At 35.3% G+C, this 14,693-nt stretch overlaps 1 protein-coding gene and 1 long non-coding RNA gene across 2 annotated transcripts; both read right to left on the bottom strand.

The window, feature by feature from the left end:
* Nucleotides 1–9,804: 9,804 nt before the first annotated feature.
* Nucleotides 9,805–10,666, bottom strand: LOC113314782 (early light-induced protein 1, chloroplastic-like). Its single transcript, XM_026563266.1, has 2 exons — nucleotides 10,374–10,666; nucleotides 9,805–10,285 (listed from the first exon to the last, which is right to left on the bottom strand). Exons 1-2 carry the CDS (start codon nucleotides 10,545–10,547, stop codon nucleotides 9,941–9,943), a joined length of 519 nt encoding a protein of 172 aa, XP_026419051.1. The 5' UTR covers nucleotides 10,548–10,666; the 3' UTR covers nucleotides 9,805–9,940.
* Nucleotides 10,667–11,174: 508 nt separating this feature from the next.
* Nucleotides 11,175–12,490, bottom strand: LOC113336124. Its single transcript, XR_003353628.1, has 3 exons — nucleotides 12,351–12,490; nucleotides 11,934–12,102; nucleotides 11,175–11,562 (listed from the first exon to the last, which is right to left on the bottom strand). It is a non-coding gene; the product is annotated as an uncharacterized LOC113336124 (long non-coding RNA).
* Nucleotides 12,491–14,693: the final 2,203 nt, after the last annotated feature.

Genomic DNA, 14,693 nt, shown 5'->3' with positions numbered 1-14,693 from the left:
GAGATGGTATGATCGATTTATTATAATTGGTATGACCAACTCTAGTCATTCGAGAACCGATCCTAGCAAGAGGTGCAACCCATCACAAAATGGAATCGATCCTTGTAATAGGTGCAACAAGTTTCTAGTTATTGGGAACCGATCCTATGAACATGTGCAACACGTTTTTAGTTATTGGGAACCGATCCTATGGACATGTGCAACAAATACAAGTTAGATACCATATATATGTGGGAACCGATCCTAGTACCTAGTCAACCAACTTTTGGTAACTAGCGTGACTATTTTTTAGTACCCACAAGGAGGTAGAACTGAAACTTGTTTTTGGTAGAACCGTGAAACCCATGTTTGGTGATTTGATAGGATAATCAATCACATAGTTCTTGGAAGACAGATGAACCAATTCTAAACTCGTTTTGTAAGTGTGGCGAATAGGTTCCAAGATAGTAAATATGAAAGAGGATTTACAAAGTAAAGATGTCGACATACTTTGAATTACCAATATGTGTGTTTAGTATAACCACTCATAACTTGTTTATGTATCTTGGTAAAACTATTCCCAATGCCTGACTTCTGTATTGGTATGACTTTAATTAGTGAAACCAATCTTAAGTATTCACCTGAGATGGTATGATAGATATATTTTAATTGGTATGACCAACCTAGTAAGAGGTGCAACCGATCACAAGTGTCTGGAATCTATCCTTGTAAGAGGTACAACAAGTCTTAGTAATTGGTAACCGATCCTATGACTTGTGCAACCGATTACAAGTTAAATACCATAATTATGTGGTAACCAATCCTAGTACATAGTCAACCAATTTTCGAAATCTAGTGTGAGCGATCCTATTACCCATATGGAGGTAGAACCGGAGCCTTGTTTTTTGGTAGAACCGTGAAACCCATTAATGGTGATTTGATAGGATAATCAATCACATAGTTCTTGGAAGTCAGATGAACCAATTCTAAAATCGTTTGGAAGTGTGGAAAATCGGATCCAAGATTGTAAATATGCTAAAGGATTTACAAAGTAAAGATGTCGACATACTTTGAACATGTGCAGTAACTCTTATCTTTTATTGTTCAAGGATATTCCTTAATAACTAAAGGAGAATCCCGGATCGAAATAAATTGAGAATCTTTTAATTAAGGTTTTTAGTTTTATATGCTTTTAATTTTCAGCAATTAAAATAGATATCTTTAGAAAATAAAAATTGGTAATGTGCATTTACTAACTAGAGAGTTTCTACTGAGATTTTGGTTAATATTTGGACAGAGCATTTCCAGAAATTATGAAAACCGAATTTGGAAATATATTGCATATCTTGAGAATATTTTCCGTTTTGGAAATTCCTTGGTGTGCAAACTTCCTTGGTCTATAAATTCTGAAGTTTGCATTTCGAGCAAACTAATCCTAAAAGCCAGCAAAACTACCTAGTTGTGTTGTTACTGGTGGAGCCGTCTATTCGGAGAGGAAAGTACCCTAATTAGGAGAAATCTCTTACGACCGCTCGTTTTAAAGACTTCTTTGGTATTGGGAAGCTCTACGAGTACCGTTGGTGGGAAACTAGACAATTGGTGTTTATTAGTATTAGTTTTTGATTGATTTTATTGACTAACGGTTGTTGAACTTTGATTGCACCTGGTTTGTTTATGCTCGAGAATCTTCTCTTCTGATATAAGATTCACTCAAACTAGATCGAAGTTTCGACGGGGATCTTTAGACTGTTTGTAGATCTAAAGACGTCTTGTGATAATCCATTGTTAACAGACTCCATTCTGTGTGTGTATGATCACAAGAGACTCAAGTTGATTGTGTGCAGGTGTTTATTGAAGATCTAAGAAGATTTGAAGACAAAGAAGATTTCTTATTTGAGTTCATAATCTTTGGTGTACATAAAACTTGATCGGCTGGGGATCCAACTATAATCGGTTTATTTTTGTGATAACCTTGGTTGATTAGTTGAGTAGATCGGCATCAATACGTTTCTTTGTGATTAAGAGTATTGATTGCATAGTCTAGACAATTACTTTGGTAGTTGTTAAGAGATTGATCTAAGAACCTGACAAAGGAGTTTATTGGGATAAACGAAAGATCCTTTTGTAAAACTCATATCACATTGTTTGAAAAGAGTTGTTACCGAACAGATTTGTTGTTCATTTACTGCTTGGAATACGAACCAAAGGAATTGTTCCAAGTACGTGACTTATTGTAAGTTGTAGGCGCAGGGATACAGACGGAACTAGGTGAACTATATGTTTAGTTGCTTGATCTCAACTATACGAAGTTGGTTTATATTTTGTATAGCGGCTTAATCCTGAGAGTATTCAATTCTGGACAAGGTCCCGGGGTTTTTCTGCATGTGTGGTTTCCTCGTTAACAAAATCTTGCTCTGCCTTTTACTTTTCTATTTCCACAATTATAATTGTTTTTTAAAATACACAAACTTTAATTTCTAATTACTTGATAGCAATCCTATTGTGTTTGGCTAACATTTGTGTAACAAAGTATGATACTTCGTTGTTGTTTTTTCTCGATCTCGTATACATAGATGATCACATGAAGTGTGAAGCGATTCTTTGTATTGTCTCGACTCATTCCATAGACAATCACTTTCGGAGAAAGGACTTATAGGTGGAAAAGTTTTAGATTGAGGTATATTTCGGTACCCTCGTCTTTTCAGTAATCTTAGAACTCACGAAACTACCTCTAACTCAATCTTAACACTTTTGAATGATCTTATTGATCCAATCACTAAAAAGTGGAACTCCTTTTTAATCTTTGAACTATTTCCTTGATACACACCAAATTCGCCCATTTGTAACATTAATTATGTGTTACAAAGGTATTCAGTAACAAAAAATAAATGTTTCTGTATTGGGTGTGGAAAATTTTCTGTCACAGTTATAAAGTGTTACAAATCCGATTAGTAACGCTATCGTAGCCTCCGCAGGGTGTTCTATTTTGTGCTGATAGTAACATGTCTCTATATATAATCTGTAACACATGGCCACTGTTACAGTGTCTTTCTCATGTAACATTGTATTACTATTACAAAATTGGGTCTTTAAATGTTACTGAAATCGCAGATACATCAGGTTATCTGTAGCAATTTGCTACTGATACAGTTCTCAGATATCATATTTAAGGTACTATCCATACTTCTAATGTTTTTCGGTCACACCAAATTAAAATATAAATAGATAAATGTATTAGACAAATTTGCAGCATAAGAATTACTTTAGATAGTAACTTGAATGCTAAACCAGACACTCTCAGATAGCTACTAACCAACTCAAGAAAATTCACAGTAAAGTCTATATATGATAAATTAAATGAAAGAACAATGAACCACTATAACCTAGGGAAACCTGACTCTTTCTGGAAGAGCTTATGGATCTTAAATGCATCTCAAAGAATCAAGATTTTTATTTGGAAATGTTTTCAGAATGAAAGATATATATCCTAATTGTACTTTAGGTTTCCAAGAACACGAGTCTATTGAACATCTATTATTTCATTGTCCTCATGCTAAGTCTGTATGGGAAATTGAACCTTCCCCTGTAGACTTAAACTTTGACAGATCAATTTCCTTTCTAAAAATCTACAAAGAGTGGATAGGTAAGGAAAATCCAATTATTCCCATAGAAATCATTCTAACTAAAGTTTGGTTTATTTGGAAAGAAAGATGTAATAGAGACAAACAACAATCACATTCTCAATTAGCTTTACAAACAGAATGCCACTTGAATTTCTGGTACAAGGATGACTTTCAAAATAAAAAGGCCTCGACTAGCATAACTGACACACCTAGATGGATAGCTCCTATTTCTTCAAAAAAAAAAACTTAATCTGGATGCAACTTAGGTCTCTATGCATATACCAGCTGGCTTTTCATAAATTCTCAGAAATGATGCAGGTATCTTTGAACAAGGAAGATCAGGACCCATCTCAACTTCATCTCCAGAAGAAGTAGAAGCTCTAGGACTATTGCAAGCTGCAGCATGGGAAGCGGAAGAAAGACTGTCGAACTTCAGTGTGGAAGGCGACTGCAAGAATCTTTTTGATTATCTGAATGAGAAACCATCCCAGATTACTAGGCAGAATCACAAAATTATGGATGAAGTAAAACGTTATTTTCAACATTGTCAAAACTTTGTACGCTTTTTTTATGTCCCTAGATTAACTAACAACGTAGATGATATTCTTGCTAAGGAGGCTAAACAATTTTCCTCTTTTGTTAATTGGAGAAATATACCTTCACCATGTATTTTGCAAGTTCTGGAAGTAGATAAATCTAATGTCCGGGTGGATGCTAGAAACCCAACATTAGATGGCTCTACTAATATTGATGTAAGGGTTACTAACTCCCTAAGTTAGTCGGTTTGAATGCATTTTAACTTACAAAAAGAAGAAAAAAACATGTTGCTTATTGGCTTATATTTATCAATTTCAGTTTCAAACATTCTGAAAACAAAATGAATCTCACACTTAATAGATTGAAAACCGTAAATGAAAAATGAAATGTTACTATGAAATTTTTAGTAAGGCCGATTAGATTCACAAGTGTTATTGCATACCTTGTTGTTGATTATATATCTGAATTTGAGTCTGTGATTTTGATAAGTTACAACTACAACTGAAGTACAGTCAATAATGGAGTTCATGGATATCAACAACCTTTATCTTGAAGATGCGTAAAGTGGAAAAACGTAGGGTCCCGTTTTCAACTGGAGGTTGTAGCCTTGTAGGTAGTATTTATAATTTTTTACTTTTTGTGTCGTACTTCAATATTTACTTTATTTTATTTTTGTTTGATAAAGGGAAATTTAATAAAAACTAAGCGAAAGATATTATAGGGTTGAGTTCACAGAGCTTTGCTATCCATGTAGCTTTACTCTGTTCCTCCATATTACTAGTGTCTATTACACCATCATTTAATTTCACTAGGTACTTGGCTAACCTGTCTGCTAGATAGTTACAATTTCTGTTTATATAGTAATAGGAGACATTAGCAAAAAAATTCTTGTCTTCCCATATTTTCATTAGCCATGCTTTACTTCTCCAGTCAACAACAAAAAACTTGTTCTTCATTCCATTTATGATGCTTTGATTGTCATTAAGAAAGATTAGGTTATCTAATCCTTTCTTTCTTGCCCATCTGGTAGATTCCCTGCAGGCTCTTGCGTCTACTTCATCGGAACTGTTGCAGCTTCCTGTACCTCCTGTGAAATCACAAATGTCACCATTATTATCCATATAAATCACACCATAAGCAAATTTCTTGGACTTTTCCTTATAAGCTGCATCAAATAAGATATAATTGCAATTATTCTTGTTCTCTAATTTATTCAATTTGCAACCTGGATGGAAAACACTGCACAAAGCCTTTTTCTTTCTATTAATACTGTTATTATTACTGCAAGACACAATGTCAGTCAAGTCTTTTTTGATCAACTCTATTAGTTTTTCAAGGCATGGTTTTATTTTATCAAATACAACTCTGCATCTATATTTCCAGACATGCCAAAGAATAAGAGCAAAAGTGTCCCTACAGAAAACTGATATTCCTTGTTTATAGAAAACTGATATTCCTCTGTATCTATATTCTTATCTTCTGACCATTGAACACGCCAATCTTTATAGTCCTTGTTTGCAGCCCTATAGAAAAATGATATTACAGATAAACCTCTCCAAATTGCTTCAGAGAATATGCATTTCAATAATAAGTGATCTATGCTTTCAGTTGTTGTAACATTACACAAAGGGCAATTAATATCAATTGGCACATATCTACCTATATTTCTCGAACTGGAAAGCATTCACTGAGAGTTTTCCAAAGAAAAATTTTAATTCTAGGAAAAACATTAAGATGCCAAGTTTTTCTCCATTTTACTTTTTCATGCAAGTTATTGTATCTGCTATAAAATTGTATGCAGACTTAATAGAAACACATCCATTTTTGTTCCTAACCATTTAATATTGTCTTTTCCATCTATGATAGAGAAAGGCTCTAAATATTTTATTTCCTTTACATAGTTTTCGTCAAACAGTTGCTCTATCAAGTTAATATTCCAATTTCCATTGTTATCAATTATCTCAGCCACTTTTGTGAACTGTGTAATATTATGAGTTCCTTTAGGTTTTGGAATATCTCCATTGCTAAGCCATCTGTCTTTCCAAAGTTTTATGTTTTCTCCATTTCCTAATTGCCAGCTATAATCTCTTTGATTATTTCTATCATTTTACATATACTTGTCCACACCCAAGATCTAACTGATTTCTTCTTATAGTTTAGAGGTCCTGTTTTTGGAAAATACTTACATTTTAGAATGATACTCCACAGTTTGTTTGGATTTTCTATTAGTCTCCAGGCTAACCTATTTAATAAAGCTAAATTAAATTTATGAGGATTTTTAATACCTAACCTCCATACTCTTTACTAATACACATAGAATACCAAGATTTTATATATATTCCTTTATTTTTCTTATTTTTCTTCCACCAGAAATCACGTTGAAGAGCAGTAAGCGTATCTAGAGTCTTGTTTGGTAAAGCAAAACACATCATCTGATAAATTGGCATAACACTAGTCACTGAACTTATTAAGGTAGTTCTTCCTGCTTGTGAGAGAAATTTGGCTTTCCACCCCCGAACTCTGTTATAAACTTTGTCTAGCATGATTTTATAGTTAAAAGTTTTATTTCTATTAAAGAATAATGGTGTTCCTAAATAAGTATCAGTTTTAGTGATTCTATTAACTCTGAGAATTCTAGCAAGTAATTTACAATGTTTATTTTCAAGTATCTAGTGGAGTAACTTATCAATAAATTCATGTCTGCTTAAAAAAAAGAAAAAAAATCTTGTCAACAGATTAATGCCATGGATGCCAAACTCCAGTAGTTTTAATACCCATCGTCATATTTAAGTTGGACGTTATTTGAAAATTTGCTAAGGGTCGAACATTGTTTTATAAGAATTTTTTTTTTTTAATATGTTTGGGTAACATATTTCTATTCAAATGAGAACAAAACCATTTACAAAACCGTTTTAAATGCCCCAAATATATATTTTTTAGAAGAGTGTGCACAAAATTAAGCTCAAAAATGACACTCAAATCGGGTAAGGAATGAATTTGAGAAATATGTTAATTTTGTAGTCGGAAATATCTATATTACCATTACAAAAGGGCAAGGGAAGGGAACTTGTCAGTCACGTGGAAAAAAATAAACTGTGGTTTTCTATGAACTGCCTATTTGAACTAGGTAAAAACCGCCCCCTCACATAGGGGTGGGATCCACCCACATGGAGTTTACAGGGGGCCACTTTTTGTTGGGCCAATCGAAAATTTTGTGAGTTGCGGTTTTGGTTCTGTCTATTTAGGCGATTCACTAAGAGTTTTTGAAAAATAAAAACATTAGAGACATTCTCTCTAGAATAACCTTCCTAATTTGGGGCCTAGACGTTTTAATTGGGCCTGTCACTACGAGACAAAACATATATTTAAAAGTTAAATATGTTATCTCTTATCCAACTATTTTACTTAATGGCTAATTCATTCCTGATTAATTAGTGTTAATTCGATTGATTAATTGATGTTTAATCATATGAACCTACATATCAACTAATTCTGGTTCATCATCTAAACATGAAGAAAAAAATAATTAAAAAAAAAAAAAAAAACTCGACCCAGAATCGGTATACGTTCATGCAAGGAACCACTTTATATAGGGTTGGCAACGGATAGCCGAATTCCGATATCCGTTTTCGAAAATCCGCCATCCTATAGGATTTAATCCGACATATCGGATATCAGAGTCGGAAATTATATCGGATTTTACCTCTTAAGCCTATCGAAATCAGAATAGGTTGCTTCTGTTAGGTTAATATCCGACATCCGATAGCTTAGGGATGTACTTGTAATTTCCTACTCCTGGGTATTATCTGTCGCCCTGTCATTAGGGATTGATTACCTCGGGACCGCATCTGATTAACTTTTAATTTCCCATAACTCGCTTCTTCATTACCTCGTCCAGCTTCTAAATCATCTCGTGATATCCAAGTTGCTGCTACTAAAGCTGCAACAATGAGAAACTTCAATAATTCCATATAATAACCGTCACCAACAGCAACATCACCCTCATTATCACCATCAACGTCGTTTTCATCTCTATGTTCTCCTACTCCAACCGCCACATCCTATTCTTCTGATACTTCGATATATACTACCACAACTGAAGATGAATTAATTGGAATTGTTGAATTACCTCAACTTTGTTCTTATTTCGACGAATCACAAGAATAAGATGTTAATTCATCTTATAGGGTTGAGAAAAGCTACATGACTGCATCTGATTAACTTTGATGTCATTAGGGATTCAAGAGCTAGTAATCATTATCTCGTTTTTGACATTAATTATGCCCCTGAGTATGAGAAGATGCCTGATTTATGAATTTGTTTTGGCGGATTTATTTTGTGATTTTATACAAAGAAAACAGAACTCATCGAGTGAAGATATGAAAAGTGAAGAAGAGGTGTAGTCTAGTGATGGGTTCTGTTTGAGAAACCTAGGGGTGTACTTGATTTGAACATTTACTTCTGTTACCGGATTTTATCGGATAAAAATCCGATATCCGATAGCTTAATCTACGGATCGAAATTTTTGGGTTCCGTCGGATGTTATCGGATATCGGATATCCGCTAACCCTTAACCTTAACCTTATCGGTATGGCCAATATCCGGCGGATATTTATCCGTTGTCAGCCCTAGTTTTATAAGACTTAAACAAAGACCGATTGTAAAATTCAAGAGTTTTTCTGTGAAATTTTCGTTGCAATCAGTTTACTAAATGTCCACGTAAAAAATCTGGGTATTTCTTTGACTGTTTCGCTCATAACTTCTTCGTCCGATGTCGTAATGGCCTCATTCTTTTTACGTTCAACTCGTATTTTCATTCTCTATAATATAATGATATAAATTTCAAGGTTTATGCAAAAATTCAAACATGGTTAATGAATCGGTTGATGTGTGCATTTACGTAAACTGATTGTGGTTGATGTTCATCACATCAACCCAGAATCGATTTATGTAGGTGTACCAAATCTATCGATTCTTGGGAACATCAACAACAATGGGTTTAGAATTTTAACTATGAAGAAATTCATAGTTAAATCACTCCAGACTCGTATTTTAACTATGTATTTGTTTTACATAGTTAGAATTATTAAGTTTGTATAAGGGTAATTTAGCATTTTAATGTAAGAATATTTCTATACATAGGAATATTCCTTTGGATCATGTAATAATTGTGTTAATTATAGAATATTGCTAAACTATATCGGTTACCATTTATGGGATTATTTTCTTTATATCTCTTCTTTGATAGACGATGGAGATCTAATGATATAACTAAAACCCTAGAAACTTTGTCCTCTCTACCTATGAAAGAGAAACAATGACCATCACTATCGTATCCAAGGAATTACTCATTATGGCTAAGGTCAAGAGAGAGAAGCCATGATTTCCACAAGGTATTATAGCTGCTCCAAAGATGATCGATCTACGATGGATTAGCGTTACAAGGTATTTCGTATAAACTATTCTTGCATATAATTATCGTGTGATTATGATTAAGTTCAACAATCCTATGATTAATGATCTATAAAATTAAATCTTATATTTAATACACTTTAGACACCTCTTATCCTTCTCTATTGGGTGGATGAAAAAATTCATAGGGCAAATGCCCTAGGTCCCAAACTAGGAAGGTAGAACAAGGATCTCTCTTGACAAATGACGCATAATAATAAAAAGGTGCACACTGCGCAAAGTTATCATATATGTATAACGATCAAAAACATTTACATGGGGACCTTGTAAAATTTAATTTCTAAAACACCAACAGGCGGTACAGGAATGAGTTCATAGCATTGTGTAAATTATATAAGAGCTCCTCCCTTGGCAACTTCAGTGAGCACCAAGGCAACCAAACCGAGCATTGCTGCTCTACCGTTCCACATCTCAGCAGTGGAGGACATGATACCGTCTGATTTCGATTCAACACTCACACCTTGAGCCAATGGGACAATTGAAGCCACGGATAGCAAAACACATGTATATAGAAACCATGGTAGTCCTCCATCACCCAACTGTGCTGCAACATCAGTACCTTTAGCAAGTTCTACTCCCATAGCAGTAACAAACCCAATCATGGCAAGTCTACCATTGATTCTCTCCGGTGCCGGCCCACTGAATGCTAGTAAATCTGTAAACTTAGTACTCATCTGCACAATACAACATATGTAACTCGTTAGTTACATTAATAACCGATCACCAAATTATAAGTAAACAAATATAACTGATCCAACAAACCTTGGGTGCAGCACGTGGTGGTGGAGAAGTGGGAGTTGAAATTGGAGCTTGCTTATTATCCTCGGCCATGCAGCAAACTTTGAAGCTTGCATTTCTCCGTGTTTGGGTTTGAAGACGAGCGACATTGTTAGACATGAAAGAGTGGTACACTACAGATGATGCTGAAGCAGCCATTATATTTAAAAAAATACGAGATTACTTAAAAAGTTGTGAATAATTCTCTTGAAGCAGGAGCAAATGTATGGATGTAATTAAGGTTCTTGTAGTGATAAAAGGATGAGTAATTTGATTGATTTGGTGATGAAGTAGTATGCCTAAAGTTAGTATATATAGAGGGGAGTTCATATTTGCAAGAGAGAGTAATTATTGGTTGGTAGAAGTCCACATGAACAAATTTTGTATACACCGTTTATTCACTGACACGTGAAAGTCTTTGGATTCCTGGTACAGAAATGAATGACGTGGGTTAAATTTGAACCAATGCCAGTCTTTAGTATTTTTGATTCATCGGACGAACTAGTGGGCATGGTGAAAAAGAGTCACGAGTAGTGGACATGGAAAAATGAGTTAGCTGCGAGAGAACATGTTGATGTATAAAGAACAACAAGGCTGGTCGACTTTTGTCGTTTCCCTATTATTTTTAGCTTATCATCCTAACTAAGATGACCTTGTCTAAAGACTCTAACCAGTAATGTTCTTCAAGCGAATTAAAAAACACATATATTATATACTAAAACCTTTACAAGGTTCAAGAACATATTCGGACAGAAAAACCTTGAAAAATTTGGATAAAAACTTCGAACACATTTAAAATAAATTGACTATTTAACGGTTCCTTGACGGAAACCGTTAGTTTGGGTCATATACCCATAAACTGGAATCCTGGGATATTTCCAAGATGACAGTCGATTTTGGGGCATATTCCCTATTAACTATAGGGATGAACATGAACGGATAAGCGCTGCGAATAATCTTCTTCTTTCTCGTCAGAAAGGAGGATATCCATTACTCCAAAAAATCAAGCTCTTCTGGTCCGCATTACGGCTTTGTTAGTTCCTTGGACAGGACAAAGAATCCTTGTGTTATCCACAACTTAATTAGGATCGCCATCCAAAATCCAACCAATCAGTTATCATCTTCAACTGCCAGTTTTGTAGTAAGCCTTTTCCTTGGACACATGAGTTGGAATCTACAAACAATAATTGCGGGTTAGTAATATCATTTACAAAGATAAACTGAGTGATAAAACCATTATAACTGAAACATTGAATCATAGCACAGTGACATTACTAAATAACCTGTATAACATGTTTAGAGGACAACACACAGGCTTCATACTTATAGGCTTCTTACTAATAACCTGTATGGAGAAGCTCCATGTACCAGACAATTTCCAATCAGACCAATAAAATCTTACTCGGGACTACTTCCAATGTCTACTTGTCTAAGGTGTTCACCTCTCACTGCATTTACAAACGGGAACCTCTAGGGGCTGCCATAATGCTATCCAAAAGTTAAATAACATTACTTATAACAAATCAAAGGAAAAAACTTAATTACCAATGTTGGAAGTGAATTGCATCTCCAGTTCCGCAATTCCTTGATGTGTGTGCAAACCCTGTAAGGCTGTCAAAAACATTGTTTCGGACCCACGGTCTTGCCATGATACCGATGCAACCCGATCCCAACATATATGCATCCTGTTGGTGGTGTATACAAGAAATACAACCTGAAAAGCAAATAAAACTCAAATCAACAAACGATAGCAGCAAAAACTAAGCAAACTTATCAATGTAATGTAAAAATTGTGCCCATGGTTCAAAACAGATGACTAATTACTTAGCCATTCACACCAAAGGCTACAGTACAGAAAATCTAAGTTACAAAATGATGAGGTTAAACATCACGGTTCACAAATAGAACATGATGGTGCTACAAAAATAAACAAACATAACAAGTTAAAGATTTAGAGTATACCCCTTTCTCTCTTGAGGTGATGTAGGGTCGGAGGCTTAAAACTCGATCCAAACGAGCTCATCACGAGTCCGCTGATACCGATGATTATCCAGATCAATACATGAACCATTCCGTTTCTTCCTTTTCATTCAGTTCTCCCGCTTCATCCTTAACTCTGTCTCTCTTTCTCTCAAACTTTTCCTTTTTATACCTAGGGTTGGGGCTTTAGGGTTTACTATGGTTTTATAATTGACATGCGCCCAGTGGATAAGGGCAGCTTCTTATGGCTCACCGTTAGATTAAGTGGATATTGGACTGTGATAGAGAAGTATGAAAAGCATGACTGAAATTGAATTGAGAATTTGAGTAATAAAAACTGTTAGCCATTTGTGGTTGATTTAAGTCTCAATGGCATTGTCCCAAAAGGAATAAAAGTGGGATAATAGGGTGCGTACGCATCTTGATGCCCATTGGCAACTGTAGTTTCATAATCTAGATGCATTGCAGACAAGAAAACCAATTGACAAGGCCAAACAAACAACCACAGCCTTAGCACACTCGATAATTTTACAACTATTTAGCATGCAAAAAAATCTGTTGCCTTTTGTTACTAGTGCAATGCTATGAGTAAACCACAGCAATGCTGCAAGGAGAATTTTCAGCCTTTTGCATCAAAGAGTGCAAACCCCAGTCAGATCTGCTACAGTTTTCTTATTGACAGTATTTCTGTATTATAAAGCCATGTTAAATTTTGGAATCATTAACAGGTTACCTTCACTATTACCCTGCTTAACAGAAAAACAAACACCCAGATCTGCAGAGAAAATCACTACATACATAGAGGGAGTAATCGAAAAATTCAAGTTACTTGAGATAAAATACTACATATTACTCGAGAGAAAAAACCTTTTAAATGATCAGAAAGATTACAATTAGCAATTCATTACCATGGTTTACAAACCAAGCTTAAGAGGAACCCAGATGGGTTAGTTCCAAAGGCAGAAGGAAAAATAGAGAGGCATAGAAGTAGGCACTTTAGTATCGAAAATTCAATTGCCTAACTAATGAACTGGTAGCAAATTGAGCTAGACTGGAATTCAAGTCTGTTGGAAATGATTTTGGAGTTAATGGGCTAAATGGGTATTGAAAATGATTTGAGAATGGGCTCACAGACACTCAACTGTGGTTTAAGAGAAATGAAATTTTATTGCTCTCAAAACTTTGTTTGGTGGTACAAGACCTTACTTCTTACACACACTCCCTTTAATTCTCACCTTACCACTAACTTTGTTTTTCACTCAATTACACCTTCACTTGGTTGCACTACCTCCCTATTTATAACCAACCTAAGAATTCTCTAGAACTCCCTAGAGAAATATCTATCCCAACTAACTACAACATGTGCTAGATATTTCTAGATAGTTTAGAACCTTTTGTACATTCATGAATATTCTAGTAAGCTTGGGCCCTTATAGCCATGAAGCCTCTAGATGGGCTAGAGTATTGTGGACTAATCTACAATAGACTAGTTGGGCCTAGATAATTCTAGACACTTCTAAAATCAAGTTTATAATTTTAACAGCCGCCCTTAAACTTGATTTGAAGTAACTCCAAGAATTTCTCGCAATCTGACGAAGTTTAGAGGTTTCGTGAATATGTCCGCAACTTGGTCTTGAGACTTTGTATATTTCAGTTGTACCTTATTCTCCGATATGCACTCTCGGATAAAATGGTACCGTGTGTCGATGTGCTTGCTGCGGTCGTGGAACACTGGATTCTTTGCTAAAGCTATTGCTGACTTGTTGTCCACAAATACTGTAGTCGGTTCTTCCTGCTCCATTTTAAGTTCATTCATTAAACTCCTTAGCCATATCGCGTGACAAACACACGATGCTGCTGCGACGTACTCAGCTTCGCAAGTGGAGAGCGTGACGATCGGTTGCTTCTTCGAACTCCAAGTGAAGCCTGTATCTCCGAGGAAAAATACAAAACCAGTAGTACTTTTCCTTTCATCTAAATCTCCGGCCCAATCACTGTCGTTGTATCCAACGAGTTTGTACTTGTCTGACGACGAGTAAAATAAACCGAAATCAAGCGTACCTTTTAAGTAGCGCAGAATTCTCTTGGCAGTCTTCATATGGGTAACCGTAGGTGCTTCCATGTAGCGACTGATTAGTCCTACTCCGTAGAGAATATCTGGCCTTGTACAAGTTAAGTATCTCAAGCTTCCAACAAGGCTCTTGTAAAGAGTCGGATTGACCTTCTCTCCTTCATCGATCTTTGATAGCTTGATTCCGCATTCCACGGGAGTAATTGCCGGATTACACTCCTCCATTTTAAATCTCTTAAGGATTTCCTTCGCAT

This window comes from Papaver somniferum, chromosome 1, assembly GCF_003573695.1.
Source record: "Papaver somniferum cultivar HN1 chromosome 1, ASM357369v1, whole genome shotgun sequence".
NCBI classification, from domain to species: domain Eukaryota; kingdom Viridiplantae; phylum Streptophyta; class Magnoliopsida; order Ranunculales; family Papaveraceae; genus Papaver; species Papaver somniferum.
Note: the sequence above shows the minus strand (reverse complement) of the source record. Positions and strands in the feature narration are given on the sequence as shown.

Bases quoted from the DNA above. Each gene is read 5' to 3' on its own strand.
- LOC113314782 (XM_026563266.1), bottom strand. From the start codon at position 10,547: ATGGCTGCTTCAGCATCATCTGTAGTGTACCACTCTTTCATGTCTAAC. The intron at 10,286-10,373 runs GTTTGTTGGATC...TGTATTGTGCAG, and splicing joins CACCACGTGCTGCACCCAAG to ATGAGTACTAAGTTTACAGA.